Source organism: Polypterus senegalus, chromosome 17 (genome assembly GCF_016835505.1).
Source record: "Polypterus senegalus isolate Bchr_013 chromosome 17, ASM1683550v1, whole genome shotgun sequence".
NCBI lineage: Eukaryota > Metazoa > Chordata > Cladistia > Polypteriformes > Polypteridae > Polypterus > Polypterus senegalus.
This window is the reverse complement of record NC_053170.1, coordinates 17388313-17404842: the sequence shown is the minus strand read 5'-3', so window position 1 is coordinate 17404842 and position 16530 is coordinate 17388313. Positions and strand designations below refer to the sequence as shown.

The 16530-nt window shown below is 40.2% G+C and overlaps 1 protein-coding gene across 1 annotated transcript; it reads left to right on the top strand.

The window, feature by feature from the left end:
• The first annotated feature begins 3804 nt into the window (after positions 1–3804).
• LOC120518026 (CAP-Gly domain-containing linker protein 1-like) lies at positions 3805–15097 on the top strand. Its single transcript, XM_039740578.1, has 6 exons — positions 3805–3816; positions 5822–5986; positions 6063–6194; positions 6310–6530; positions 6616–6662; positions 13562–15097. Exons 1-6 carry the CDS (start codon positions 3805–3807, stop codon positions 14554–14556), a joined length of 1572 nt encoding a protein of 523 aa, XP_039596512.1. The 3' UTR covers positions 14557–15097.
• The last annotated feature ends 1433 nt before the right edge of the window (positions 15098–16530 follow it).

Below are 16530 nucleotides of genomic sequence, written 5' to 3'. Positions count from 1 at the left end.
GAGCCACCTTGACTGTTCATAGAGGCGTGTTTCTCGTGGAGGTGAATCGCCATATGCAGCGTGTAAAACGGTTTGCGAGGGGTATCCCATGGGATCCTTAAAATGATCCTTTACAACTGAGGTTAAAACACAATGAAGTAAGCAGTCTTTAAAAAATGAGTTTTTGGTTTCAACGCATGACCTCGTGCACCATAGCAAACTGTTTTACACGCTACATACAGCAATTCGCATCCGCGACAAACATGCGTCTTCTTAGATGCTCCTGCAGGAACAGAAAAGACGTTTTCCTGCCCACCAACACTCCTTTTTCACTGGCCTGCGTCTACCCTCGCTCTCTAGGCATTCACACTGCCTGCCCATGTGCCCGGACACAAAAACTCACCGACCACCCAGTTACTCCCTTTCGTCTGTGCTAGGAGTCCACATGCACGTCTGAGCCACGTTGACTTTTCATTATTCTTTTCGGTTTCGACACCCCACCGCGTCCACCATGAAAAACCATGTGAAAGGAACAACAAGGCCCCACCTCGCTACTACCGTGGTCGGGTGTCTTGGTGGATTATATATAGCCACAACCGCACAGAGCAATGAAAAGTCTACGTGAGACACAGGTGCATCTGGCCTGTGTAAAGACTTAAGTCGACGACTCAAGTGCTGAGTTGGAGGTGGGCACATAAGCAGGCAGTGCATACTGAACGAGAAATTCAGTCACGGACGATTGTGTGTTGGTTCATTCCGTGCATTGTTACAATGTTGCTTTTATTGCTGATTTATTACATTACCGATTTTTCAAATGTTAATTTTGTCCCTGTGCTTAAAAATCATTATAAAACCGGCCTGATTATGCAGAGTATGGTACGCCGCGGGTTGGCTAGTTAACTATTATTGCCTGACCAGCCGCATTTTCGAAGAAGAATGGTCCGATGATGCCTCCAGCCCAAAATCCGCACCAAACAGTGACACGTTGTGGATGTATTTGTTTCTCAACAATCACTCGTGGATTTTCTGAACCTCAAATGCGACAATTTTGATGATTAACAAAGCCATCAAGATGAAAATGATCCTCATCACTGAAAATGATTTTGTTCGAAAAAGTTGATGAAGTTAAATCACTATTCTGACCATATTTTGTACGAAAATTGCAAACTGTAGCTGCCAAGCCTTCATTATTTTTAAAATATTGCTCAACAATGAAAACGCGTTGTTCTTTCATGTAGCGCTCCATTTTTAATAACCCTGAACTGTGAGGTGTCACGCTGTCTTTTTTTTTCGTTGGCAACACTTTACCGCACAAATGGTGCCAAATTCAAATCTTGCGTGAATTTTGGGACACACATTACAAGATGAGGAAAAGGATCAGGAGCAGAGACATAGTCAGTCAGTAACTGAGAGTTCAAAATATGAGCATCAAAAATTTTAGGTGAGAATTAAAAATCCAAGATGAAAGGAGAGCCAAAAATTTGTTAACAAAGTACAAAGAAAACTTATGAAAATAAACTGCAAGAACCAATGGTGCTACCTGGCTAATGACGTGGCCTCACTGATGACCTCTTATCCCATTGCCTCAAAGACATCAAAGGCTGTGCACATCCGGGTCATAACCAAGGAAACAAAAGAAGGCGAACATAGGTAAACAAATTGGTGGCAAAGTGATACAATTTTCTTCTTTCAGCTGCTCCCGTTAGGGGTTACCACAGCGGATCATCTTCTTCCATATCTGCCTGTCCTCGTCATTTTGCTCTGTCACCCCCATCACCTGCATGCCCTCTCTCACCACATCCATAAACCTTCTCTTAGGTCTTCCCCTTTTTCTCTTGCCTGGCAGCTCTATCCTTAACATCCTTCTTCCAATATACTCAGCATCTCTTCTCTGCACATGTCCAAACCAACACAATCTCACATCTCTGACTTTGTCTCTCAACCGTCCAACTTGAGCTGACCCTCTAATGTCCTCATTTCTAATCCTATCCATCCTCGTCACACCCAATGCAAATCTTAGCATCTTTAACTCTGCCATCTCCAGCTCTGTCTCCTGCCTTCTGGTCTGTGCCACCGTCTCCAACCCATATAACATAGCTGGTCTCATTACCGTCCTGTAGACCTTCCCCTTCACTCGCTGATACCCGTCTGTCACAAATCACTTCTGACACTCTTCTCCACCCATTCCACCCTGCCTGCACTCTCTTCTTCACCTCTCTTCCACAATCCCTATTACTCTATACTGTTGATCCCAAGTATTTAAACTCATCCACCTTCGCCAACTCTACTCCTTGCATCCTCACCATTGCACTGACCTCCCTCTCATTTACGCACATGTATTCTGTCTTGTTCCTACTGGCCTTTATTCTTTCCTCTCTAGAGCAGATCTCCACCTCTCCAGTGTCTCCTCAACAGATCACAATGTCATCAGCAAACATCATAGTCCACGGGAACTTCTGTCTAATCTCGTCTGTCAACCTGTCCAACACCATTGCAAATAAGAAAGGGCTCAGAGATGATCCCTGATGTAATCCTACCTCCAACTTGAATGCATCCGTCACTCCTACCACAGATCTCACCACTGTCACACTTCCCTCGTACATATCCTGTACAACTCTTACGTACTTCACTGCCACTCCCAATTTCCTCATACAATACCACAGCTCCTCTTGAGGCACCCTGTCACAAAGATGCACTGCAACTCCTTCTGGCCTTCTCCTTATTTCTCCATCAATATCCTCAGAGCAAACATTGCATCTGTGGTGCTCTTTCTTGGCATTCAGTCATATTGCTGCTCACTAATCATCACCTCACTTCTCAACCGAGCTTCCACTACTCTTTCCCATAACTTCATGCTGTGGCTCATCAATTTTATCCCCCTGTAGTTACTGCAGGCCTGCACATCCCCCTTATTCTTACATATCAGCACCAGTACACTTCTTCTCCACTCCTCAGGCATCCTCTCACTTTCCAAGATTCCATTAAACAATCTGGTTAAAAACACCACTGCCATCTCTCCTAAACACCTCCATGCTTCAATAGGTATGTCATCTGGACAAACAGCTTTTTCATTTTTCATCCTCTTCATAGCTGTCCTTACTTCCTCCTTGCTAATCCGTTGCACTTCCTGATTCACTATCTCCACATCATCCAATCTTCTCTCTTGTTCTCTTCATTCATCAGCCTCTCAAAGTACTCTTTCCATCTGCTCAACACACTCTCCTCGCTTGTGAGTACGTTTCCATCTTTATCCTTTATCACCCTAACCGGCTGCACATCTTTCGCTGCTCGGTCTCTCTGTCTAGCCCACTGGTCTTTTTCTCCCTCCTTAGTGTCCGACCACTCATACAACTCATCATCTGCCTTTTCTTTAGCCTTCACCACCTCTCTCTTTACCTTACACCTGATCTCTTTGTACTCCTATCTACTTTCTGCATCTCTCTAACTATCCCACTTCTTCTTTGCCAACCTCTTCCTCTGTATACTTTTCTGTACTTTCCCATTGGTGGCAACGTGATTAAAGAAAAATATTACAGCAGTGTCATAACAGGAAAATAATACAAATAAGTTAATTTATTATATTTAAAAATCCAGAGAGGGAGAGAAAAACCCAGGAAGAAACTGCACGAAAAGCATAAATACATTAAATATGAAACACCAATATAACACAGTAAAGAAAACTTTTTAAAACAATAAGTGGCAGCAGAGAATGTCCACATGTTTTTGCTCCCTTAAGGAAAAGAGTGAACTCAAGGTTGTTTTAGAAACGACTACAGGGCAAAGGGGTATTATTGGTCATCCACAGCCCCAGAAATGTATCCTGGAATGGCTCTGGACGTAAGTCAGAGTGAGCGAAGGCTGAGTGGTGAGTGGAGGTAGGCATTCAGCAGGCTGGTACCGTAGATCATACAGCCAGAATTACCAAGGCGGGATAGAGGCCAAGTTTGGAAACTGTGTAAAAATCCGGGTTGGTCTGCTTTTGAAGGTGGGAAAATGAGAAAGAACATACTGTACATAGTTAAGAAATCTGACAAGTGAGATGGGACCATTCGGTCCATCAAGCTTGATTCTTTATCTAATAGCTAAGCTGTCACAATAACTCATCCAGAAACGTCTTAAATGTTACCAAGGTTTCTGCTTCAGCTCCATGTCTTGATATTTGTTCAAGATTCGCATAACTCTTTGAGTTAAGAAGTGCTTCCTGGCTTCAGTCCTAAAGACACCTCCCCTTAATTTCCATCTGTGTCCTTGAGTACTGGATTCACCATTAAAGTGAAAGAATTCTGTTGGATCTACCTTATCGATGCCTTTAATGATTTTCAAGACCCTGATTTGATCCCCACACAGTCCCCTCTGCTCAAGACTGATCAGCTTGAATTCTCTGAGCCTGTCACAGAAGGACATGTCCTTCAGTCCTGGTTGCTCTTCTCTGCACAGCTTCAAGTGCTGCTATGTCTTTCTTGTAGAATGGTGATAACCAGAACTGCACATTACACTCTAGATATGGTCACACAAATGTCTCTCAATTTAAATTCAATAGTTTTTACAATGTAACCTAACATTTTGTTTGCCGTTTTATTAGCTTTGGCACATTAGATGATGAAAACTTAAATCCTAAATTGTTTTCAGAGGTTACTTCTTTCAGGATGGCATCTACCATCTAGCATTGTTTTGGCTGGCTCCTCTGTGTCTTCAAATCTGACAATGTTGGTGTCACAAGTTTACTAACTATAGTGGAGTCTATGACATTTAAATAAATTAGAAAAAGTAATGGTCTAAGGACAGATCCAGTGGGACTTCACTGATGGCCTTACCCCATGCAGAGCATTCACCTCTTATCTGTACTCTTTTTCTCATGTCGGGTAACAAACTTGAGATCAAGTTCTATAGGTTACTCTGATGCCAACGGTTTCTTCTTTGACAATGAATCTGAGTCAAAAGCTTTTTGAAAGTCCAGTTAAATTATGCCATATGCTTAGGGACAGGCACTCTAGCATAGGTGTCTGGAGTGGGCTATGATGCCCATAGAGGCAGCATGATTTACTTTGCACTGTCTTCTTCTTTGTTACCTTTACAGTGCCTGCACTCAACCTTTCTGCTTTATCTGGATAATTAATCTGCTCCGTGTTGATTCTAGTGGCTTTATCATACACTGGTAAATATTGCTGACTCACTAATTCAGTCCCATGAGTTCAAATCTTATTCCTGGTCAATGTCAGTGTGGAGTTTGCATGTTGTCCCCGAGTCCCCTTAGGTTTTCCTCTAGATACTCCATTATTTATCCTGCATTCCAAAAGACACTTTGATTAGGTAAACTGGTGATAGGCCTTTAGCAATTGTGGATATGTGTGTAAGTGGTCCATATGATTGATTGATGCCCTGATTGTTCCCTTGAAATGCCAAATTGGATTAGGAATGGTCTTTTATTTAATGCTTTTGCTATATGTGCAATTGCTGCTGGACTTTTGTATGCATTAGAGTTTCCACTAGGTGGTGCTCTGTTACAATGGAAAATCAATTGTTTTAGCAAACACTTCACCTTGGTAGACTATCACCAGGTCCCATCATTTCCGCATACCACAGAAAATCACCAGAATCATTTTCTCCTAATGGTCGTTCTGATGGAACAAGATGCAGTTAATTTGATTCTTGTATTATTTTTTTAACTCCATACCTAATACCCAATGTCTTAGTGATATCTCCTTGATATTCGTAGTGCAATCCAACACTTGGTATTTTATGCAGAGATCACTGACATTCTATTCTACTGTCTTATTGGTCTGAGATATCTGGAATCAGATGGCTTTCTAACTCACAAATATCTCCTCGCTGCCTCTCTCAGGAAATTGAAGCCATTAGCCATCTGAGAGAAGAGGAATCCATTACTGTGCAGGTAGAAGAAGTTGCCAGCACTGACCTGACCAATGCCTTGGCTGATATCCGGAGTGAATATGAAAACTTCATTAGTAAACAGAGGAGACAGACTGAGGCCTGGAGTAATAGTAAGGTAATCAAGGGCACCTTGGTGGGCTTAACAGTGTTATACCTCTGGCTGCCTCATCCTCACTATTTTTTTTATCCAGATGCAGGCCACCACCTTCAGTCAGGCAATGACTAAAAGTGGCACAGATGCTCAGAGCAGCAATAGCCAAGTCACTAACCTAACTGTTCAAGTGCAGGCCTTGGAGATTGAACTGCAACTCTGTCACCGCATGGTAAGCTGCCTGTATTTTATAATTTAGAAAGGCATTTTCGAGGTGCTGCCAGTGTTACTGTCAGTAGTGTTAAAAGAGTGTCTAATCGGTCTCTTCCATAACCGTCCTCCAACAGAACAAGTCTTTGGAGGACATACTGCAGAGCACAGAGTCAAGTTATTCAGACAAACTGAGGGAGCACCAGCAGAGGGCAGCCCACTTGGAAGATGAACTGCATGCACTGCGAGATGATATCCAGCGCCAGGCCCAGGACTACCAGGTACTACTGGACATTAAAAACCACCTTGAGACAGAGATCACAGACTACAGACACTTGCTGGATGGGCAGGAGACCAGGTGAGAACCCATCTTGAGACACACCCACTAGAAATCAGGAGCTCTGCAGTTAAGTTTCTTGATGAATGTCTGTTTTGAATTTTAGCCAAAAAGACCTGGAAATGACAGCGATTTCCAACAACTGCCTCCCAGGTGAGCACAGTGGAAATTTTTGATTGTACATGCATCTGCTGGCTTTGTTTTGAAATCTGTGATCTGTAATGAGGTTTTGGGCAAAAGTACGGTAAAGTGTAGTATGCAAGCAAAGGCCCCCTTGAGCGACTGGTACTGAAGAGCACAAGGAAAGACACATTTGACAGATAGATAAGAATATAAAAGGCACTATATAATGGTGTCTAGAGTCACTATTATCGGGTGTACAGAGTAGTGAAATTCTTACATGTGCAACATGCTGCCACTCTCCTTAAATCTCCATACGTATCGCAGGTTAAACCCAAGAAGACATCAAAAACATCTCAATAAAATGCGGTTTATATTGAAAAAAAGAGGATTTCCATGATTAGACATGTTTGTTTCTGCTGTTGGAGCATGTCAGAGAAATGGAACATTAAACATGTCTCTTAAGAGCATAATACTCTGTAGTTTCCCAGGAGCAAGACTTAACAAAGAAGACGAGTGAAAGAAGCAGGTAATGATTATCTCTTGATGTTTGCAATATGTGCTCTTGCAACAAAACTTACAAAAGGAATCCATTACACACATTTCACATATAAGTCTGTAAATCTGATCCCTGACATGAAATTCACCCCACTCCAGAAACAATATACAACATAAACGTCAGGGTGCAAAACAGTAACAAAATAAATTAATAATATGTAAAAATCAGAACTAACCACACAATATACCAGTGTACTTGTAATGTATAGAAGTGTTTCTCAATCACTGGATTGCAGGTTGCCGCCTGTGGGTTGCTGATTGCTATTATTGGGTGAGCTGGTGGGTTGCAGTGGATTGAGGCATGTGCAGTGAGTGGGTTGTGGTGGGTTGCCTAAGCGATCAACAATGCTGCACCACATTTATACTCATTTGAATCTGTGTATGTTTCATGATGGGACCACCACGCACTTCCATTTGAGCTTGTTTCATCTAGGGGGACAGCTTGTGTGTCAGCAGTACATGTAAATTGGTAAAATTGGGTTGAGAAATACTGATGTATACTAACTTTAAAAGAACACTGCTCCAGTGCCAATGTGCCACGTTTGAAGATGGAGGAAATATAGAGTCTGTTGGATGTGTACAATACCAAGCCCTGTCAGGGCTTCGTAGCACACACTGTGGTGAAATGAACCACTGTTTAAAGATGCCCTAAAACAAGGTGTAGTAGAGAGCATAGGCAGATTTAGTAAATGATGTTCTATAATTTGTCCAAGAATTCTGCCACTGTTCCTAGAATGTCCTGTAATGTAGTTGCACATTCGTGTCAGTTTAGTTACAGTAGTTGTGTGAAGTTACTCCCCAAGAAGATGGCATTGTAGAAAAGCACACTCGCCACTACTGACTAGTAGATCCTCCTCGGCACTGTGTCACATACTGTACGTCAAAAGACCTGAGCCTTTTCAAAATTAAGAACCTGCTCTGCCCCTTTAATTGTAGCAGACCTGTGTTGTCCACCCAGTTCAGTCTGCTCTTCAGTTAGACCCTCCCCAGGTTTTTATGGCACTGCACTACCTCCAGCTCCTTCCCATGATGGTGATTGACCTCAGGGGCCCATCCATGCATTTCATGCAAATAAGAAAAAAATTAGCTGCTTGGTGGTTTGAAAAACGTTTCTGCGTTTTTATGTTCGGTTGCTTCATACTATTGGTGCACACATCATCCACTTCACATCGTCCATTGTGTACCCACTTTTATTCCATCACTGAGTGAGAAGCTTTCAGTTGTGCCAGTAAAGAGAAGTGAGAGTTTTGTAGGTCATTGGTAGATTCAATAAGAGAAGTCAGACACTGTGAAGGATGTGGAGAGTCAGTATGAGCAGCAGTCATAAACAGGACCCTGGAAGTAGATGAAAATTAAATCAAGAATTAGGAAAATGACAAGGAGTACAAATCAACAAAACTGTAGGCATTATGAATGAGGCAAAAAAAAATTGTTCAGCAGTTCATAAACTATAGTCCAATACTCAAAAAAGCCATTTTTGGGAGATAAGAGCAATAAGTCTGTTTAAACAGTGTGGAAGTCACAGGGACGTACAGCTCCCCAAACCTGGACACAGACAGGCACAGAGACACAAGTCCAAGCTCACACTTTTATTTTCCTTTTCTGTTTTCCACAAGCACAACACAACACTCTATAGCAATGCTGCTCAGTCCCTTCTCTCTCTCTCTGTATTTCTATCTTCTTCCTCTCTTTTTTCTATGCCTCCTCCTCTCCTCTCCCAGTAAAGTTTGTCATCCACCTCCTGACTCCAGCTTCCCAACCAGAGTGAGGCAGCCTCATTCATAGTGCACCCGGGGGTGGCAGAAATGCTGCATAGGCACCCAGAAGTGCTGAAAGTGCACCCGGATCCTCTTCTGGCAGCACTTCTGAGTGTGGCAGAAGTGCTGAAGTCCAGGGATCCAGAACTGTCCAGGTGCCCCCTGGTGGTGGCTACAGGCCCCAGCAGGGATGAGCTTCTAAGCTCCAAACCCATGGCCCTGGTGTAAACTGGGGAGGGGTTAGGGGGTGGGGGGTTGCCCTCTCATGTTCTGGGGAAGGTATTGCTCCGAATATGCCCTCTCCCCTGCTCCTTCCATCACAAGGACATCTTGGCAAGGCAAAGGCCTCAGCCATCCACCACAGCAGTAAACCAAAATAAGATGTTTAAAATCAAACTAATCCTGAGTAGATGCTATTGCCAGAGATCAGCTAATGAATGGGATGTGACACATTGACTTATATTACTGCCTGATATAATCTGGATTGGATTGGTTTAGAATGTTTGTCGTGTTTCCTGAATTTTCCAAGACCATTTGCATTAAACTTTGTCTCTTTATGCTTAAGAACCCATTTCTATCATTATTTTTTAGTCCAGGTTTTGTTTTCAGATTGTCAAAATCATTTCCCTTCCTTCCGTGATGTTACCTTTTTTTACATGGACGAGTTACTTTATATGCGGTTGCTAATGCGTTACTCTACAGCAACGACAAAGGAGTGCACTTCTGGTTTTTCAAGATTGTGGATTTGATTAAACTTTCTAGAGTACTTACAGTACTTTGTTCTGTAGTGTGTTTTAGTGCTTGATCCTTTGCTTTTTAAAAACTGATTTTGATATCATTTAGTGTTCTTCAGTGTTCAAACTTCGGCCCATTATTAACTGCATTTCATCTCCTGGTCCCTTATTTCTATACACTATCAACTTTCCATTTCCTATCAGAACAGTGCCTCATCCTTTGAAAGGTTACAGCTAGATTCACTTTTCAGCAGGCACTTTAAGTCTTCTTTCAACTGCTGCCACTTGCTATCTACTCACAAAGTCACTCAGAGATTTAGAAAAATGTTTTGGATTTTTCACTCATCGGCATTCATATTGATGCGTCATGTTTTGGATGAGTACCTGTATGACTTTTTCATTTCCCAAACTTATCAGATCTTTCTGTGACTGCTAGTCGTATCCAATCTCGTAACATTTCTGGGAGTCACTCTAAGAAAATGTTAAAGATTTTTCACTCCTTCATGTTCATATCACTTCTGTAGTGCTTTCAGGAATCCCTCTGAGGTGTACACAATTATTGAGCATGTTTTGACTGTTTTTCTAATTAGGACATATACAGCCATGACCAGTGTTTTAGGCTGGAAATCTTGTACCTCCTTTTTAGCTTTGCCAAGCTCCTGAGCCACCTAAGGTGCACATATTAGGATCTCACTTTGAAAATGAAAATGAAGACTTTCTGCTTTGGGAATTATGACATACAGAGCTTCAAATGGGTAAAATGTGACACACGCATAAAATACACATTTGCTTTCAGCAAAAAGTTGAAACAAACCAAGAAGTGTCTTAAACTGGGAAAAACTAAATGTGGCTAACAAGATGAATCACATCATTTGATATTCTTTTTTATATTTCACCTTTTATTATACCCAGGGATGAACAATTAATGTCTAATTTTTAATCAATTAGTTTTTTTAAGTACCTGTGCTTTTGTAAATAGGATAAAATTGTTTTAGTAGGAAATATTTGTGTGGATTTATATAATTTTCCAGCATTTACAGTTACCTGGCTGAAGTTGTTATGATTTTTTTCCTTTAGAATTTCTCTGGGGCTCTGCCCCCTGCTCACTTCGCTCGCCAAACCCTGGGCGAACGTTACTCGCTAGGCACTTCGCGGATCTGCTGCTCACGTATGGGGAAGCAGGTGTACAATTTAAACAGATTGTTATTTTCATGGGAATTGTTACATATGCATAATAGAACTAACTATTTTACATTACAGTGAGTAATAAACCATAGTACAAAAATAGTAAAACGTAATAAATTGAAAGAAAATTATGTTTCACGTTGCGTTAAGAGGTATTCGTTGTGTTATACATTTTCATTCTGTTTGGCTTTGAAATTAAAAAGGAAATACTTTTTAAACTTACACTTTTACTGTAAAACTTCAGTAAAAACAATATTTGGAATTAACTTTTTGTCAATATCGCATTGAATTTTGATTCTGTGTTTGGACTTCCATTGTGACAACGCAACATATAACTCCCCCTGAGTGAATATTGCTTCTTTTTCTCTAATAAATAAACCGACTTTTTTGAATGTTTTTCCCTCTGATTTGTTAATTGTCAAAGCAAAATCTATTCTAACAGGAAACTGTAAACATTTTAATACAAAGGGCATATCAAGATCTCCTTTAGTGTCTAATGTCATCCCCTGAAGTTTTACTAAATTATCTTTCTTGTTGCCTGTTAAAATTGTACATATCAGAATTGTTTGACCAATTTTGAATACAACTAATCTTGTCCTATTGCATAGCCCATCACTCAGACATAAATTATGTAACAACATTACAATACATCCTTCTTTCAACAGTAATTTGGCCGGTGGAAGTCCGGACGATGTTAATGGTTGTTGATATTCTACGGGATACTGTAAGTTGATGCTTCATGATCTTCATGATCACCACCAACTGCTTCAGCATAATCTATTGATACGCATTTAACCAATTTTCTGTGTAACCAATTGACAATTTTTGCATTAATTTTTTTTTACATCATCATTTTTCAGTGCTAGCATTGCCCGTGTACTCATTTCTTCTGTTGATAACCATTCCAGATGAAATTTGGACATAATAAGTCTTCTTATATTGGGAACTTAAAGTGAGAAAAACATAAAAATTTATGAGCTGAGAGTGCAGGAACTGTGTCTGACAAAAGCATTCACATGAATGAGAGGTCCGTGGGCCTTTAACTGTAAATGGTTAAAAGGAGGGCGAGGCTTAAAAAAATCTCTTGGCAATAGTCTTGTCTCAAGATTTTCTTTTATAATAGAGATATTTTAAATCACTGCTTATTTTTTTCCTGAGTATTTTCTTCATCATATAGGGCTTCGATTTACAGTATGTAGAATTCAAATTTGACAGTCATTTTGGTATAAACATATATTTGATGAGAGTTAAAATATTTTCATGTCTCGCTTTGATGTCATGTTGTTTTCATGTTGGTGTCAGCATTTTGTCTTAGTAGCTGCAATGTTGCTGTGCTTGGTTGGCCAGGGAAGAATGGTGCATACCCTCATTAACACAAGTGAAAACAAGCCATCCGAAATTGTGGATAGAAATTAAAATATTTGCCTGCAGGTTTTAAGTATTGGCTCTCCAGTAAAATAAACTAGGCTATGAGTTATTTTGGTTTTGTTTTGGGTTTTGTAAAAAGACTCATCTGAACTCTTGTTAACACACTTTGTCATAGATTTTGTTACCACCGATCATCTTCTCATCCTCCCTTATTAAAATACTGTCTCTCTGTCTGTGTTGGTTCAGTAGAACTACTTAGAAATTTACACAATGGCAAGAGACTTCTCGGGGCAAAACATTGTGATTCACACCTGTTCCTTCCGTCTTTTAAATAATTTTTTGATAGAAACAAGAAAACAAGCTCCAATCTTATGATACAACCTTGTAATGCTTTTAAAACTGGAAAACACTCTGGAATCTGCACCCATCTCAGCACAGTTCTTGCCTTGTGGCCAATATGCTGCTGGCATAGAATGTGACTCTTCCCATAACACTAAAACTAGATCCAGCTGGTTTAGAATACTGATGGAGAAGCATTGGATCCATATGACTCTAAACTGGATAAGCAGGTTAGGTGGATGAATGAAGAAAATGACTGGATGAACAGTAAATACTATGTAACAGCCTAAACATACATTCTCTTAAAAAGGTAAACTTAAACTGTTAAGTTAATCAGGATGTAGAAACAACAACCAAAGAAAAAGAGTTTGTTAAGAGATATAAATGAATTAGGATGGAGATCACCAAACTCCACACGCCCATCCCCATCCACCACAACTTCTTGAACCTAAACTTGCTCATCCCTAATTTAAGCAATTTTTTTCAGTCATAGTTCAACATGGCTTACTAAGATACAGGGTTACTGCTAAATTTCTCATCATATCAAACTGAGTCAGTGGGGGCATTTGAATCCAGCGACTTTAGAAATTCTGGTTCAGCACATTATTCCGTGGTCACCTAACGTGCTGCATTTGGATTTCTTTATGGTGATGCACAGAAGACATGTTTTAGCTAATGCCCCAGAGTGCCTGCAGCTGCTCTGCCCAGGCCTCTAGCCTTTGTTTCAGGGAGTGTGTCTCTCCTCCCAAGATGCCAGTCATCAAGGCATGGCACTACAACATGTACCAGGCAATTAGATGACAAAGATATCAACGCCTCATGCTGACAGATTTTATTTATTGGCTTCTTGCCCACTAGGCTGTGGGAAAGAATCTTAAATTCCAGTTGTTGCTGGCTAACACTTTACCAGAGTACATGCTCAAAAACCTGTCACTTGATTGTAAATCCATCTTATAGGTGACATTTTTGTTTTTTATTACTCCTGAAACAGGCTTAAACTCAGTGCAACAAAGCAAGATGGAGAGAGACAAAGCAGCAGAGAAGGAGCCCAAGATGGATGGTCTGGGAGAGTCTGTGGTAAACCTGGAGTTGGAACCATGCCCAGAATTTGACATTCACCAGGAACTGGTATTAGGATTAGAGGTGTCAACAAACAGCGAACAAGACCTACAAAAAGGGCCTGTGATAAGTCAGGAACTGGAACCCAAACCAGTATATGCACTGGCTACAGAGCTGGAACCAAACTCAAAATTAAAAGCTAGATCCAGATCCCACAGTGCTCCAAGAATGTTTTATAGACAAAAAGAAAGAATCAGACACAGCAGTTGCAAAAATGTTGAGCTGCCACTGGAAGTAGAATCTGCAACAGATGTAAAGGTAAAACTAGAACCTATGGTTTTCTTAAATGCAGAGCTGGAATGCACCGCAGAGTCTTCAGTAAGTCTAGACCAAAATCCAGATCAAAAGTACGAAATAGATATAGTGAAATCACAAGAATCAGCATCTTCAATAGATTTGGATCAGGAACAACAATCTGAACTTCTGCCCAACCAGGAGTTCATTTTAGAAGTAAAGTCTTCTATAAGCATGGGATCAGACCCAGAACAACAGTCTGTAATAATAAGACAGGGGTTGAAACCTGAACCAGCCTCTACATTAACTGCAGAGCTGGAACAAGAAGCAGAATCCACAATAGGTCTGGATTTGGTCTCTGTTGCAGGCCAGGAGCGGGAACTAAAACTAGACCCATCAATAAATATGGAACCAGACCTTCAACCAGAAAATATAATAAGTCAGGAACAATTACCAGCATTCGTATTAAAGGCCCAGCTAGAGCCAGAATCAAAGCCTGACATAAATCTTGAGCTAAAATCAGCACAAGAGCCAGTAGTAAATATCGAGTTTGAACTAGAACCTGAATCTGTAAGACTTCAAGGGCTGACACCAGAATCACAGAGTGCAATTAATGTGGAGCATCTTGAGTAATCATGGTCCTCAAATCTGAACTAGAAGAGAAGTCATGGCCAACCACAGAATTTGTGCCAGAATCGGTTAAAAAATTAAATTGAAAGCAGAGAAAGGAACAAATTTCGTAGTAAATATGAACTCCTCCAAGTGACAGAATTTAAGTGGGAAATGACCTTGGAGTCGGAATTTTTAATAAGCGTAGGAATAAGAGTCTGAACAAATTCAGGAGCATTGCATATAAGCCAAGGTCTACACCAGATAGGTTTAAGCATTACTGCAAATGTAATAAGGACACCATGTTTGAAAGGAGCTAGGCTGAGAAATAAACCAAACTTTCTACTGATTGTGAATTTCATGAATTTAATTCTTGTTTCATTATCTTATTGTGTCTTTACTTTGTATTTCTAAGGACAAGTAGCAAGGATTGCAGTATCTTTCTATACTCTATGTATACTATGTATTTAACCATTTTCCCAATAATTGTAGTAAAGTATGGCAACCAGTGTGTTGTGGTGGGTGGTTTAGGATTCTATCAATTGATAAAGATTAAACAATGTAACAGTAGTGTGATGTAAGTTAAAATATAGACTTTCATTAAACAATAATCTCCAATTATTGTGATTCAGATGAGTTCTTATAAATAAATATCAACTATTAGTTTCATAAAAGAAAACTGGCCACATGTCAGTCAGTATCAGTCACTGGTTATGTGCCACCTCTTGTATTGCCAGCTTGACTGGTGGGGCTCTGCATCTAAAGTGAGGGCTTCAATAACTTTAAGAAGACTACAGAATAGCATTTTCTAATACTTCGTAGGATCCCGCTTTGCCAAGCAATGATGGAAAAAAAAAATCATTTAATTGTAACAGGTCTTACTCGGGATCTCAGAGGTGTTAAGATAAGTGATAGATGGACACAGACGAGATCACGTAACGTGCAGGGAAAATACAAATATTTTATTTCTACAAATAATTGGACTATTGTTTACAATCTAGTAGAAGGTTTAATTTCCACATAACTAGAAGACATTCACTAGAAGTCTACCTTTTGAAAATGTGTGACAATTATGAGTTTTCATTTTAAAATCCACCTTCTGTAAGTAACAGTACTACTCAAGTTTAGTCCTTGAGGCACCCTATGGATCCAGGCTTCTGTTTTTTAACAAATTTGAGTTAGTCACTTTCCCTTCAATTGATCTCATTATCAAATTTCTCTTATTTTTGTTTAAGAAATGTAGAATAGTGTGTGAATTATACTTGCAAGAAATTTTAAAATATATGGCTATAGCTTTAAATGCTTAACAGTCTTTTGTCATTGCCCTACTGATTCACCTGTTTCTCTGTAGAGTTTGTTCCCTTAAGTGTATCCTAATAAAGACAATGAACCCTGAAAAGTTGTCCCCACTAGTGTGCTCATGGGCGAGTTAAAACATTCTAAAGATAATGAGGATGAAAATCTTAGCAACCTTGATAAGAACACTTGACCAGGTCAGATCTAATACAGGGGTGTTCTGGATGGCAGGACACCTTTTCCCCAATAACCCACTCCTGCTGGATGAAATGATTGAGTTAGAATGGAGCCACAATCATGATGAGTTGCCTAAGCCTCGCACAGAAATGGAAAGTAAGAAATACAGCGCTGCATTAAAGAACCCGGTATTCGCTTGCTCCGTGCTTAAAAGTATGATCTGCTCTCACTTAAGGAGCTAAGTCACCCATGGGTCTGTGAAGGGCCTTGACACACATGAAACATTTATCAATAGATGCTAAATTAATGTAAAAAAAAAACTAGCAAACCCAGTTTTGTAATTTTTGGATTGACAGTGAAACACAGAAGCTGGGAAGTTATATCTTACCTAATTGGGTCAGGAGTCTAATTAAAAACTGAAGTTAGGACAAAAACCTGCAGACTGCAGCAAGAGACCAGCCACTAGACTGAACCGGAGAACTACTGCAATCACATTTTCTATTGAACTAATAGATCTTAAACATG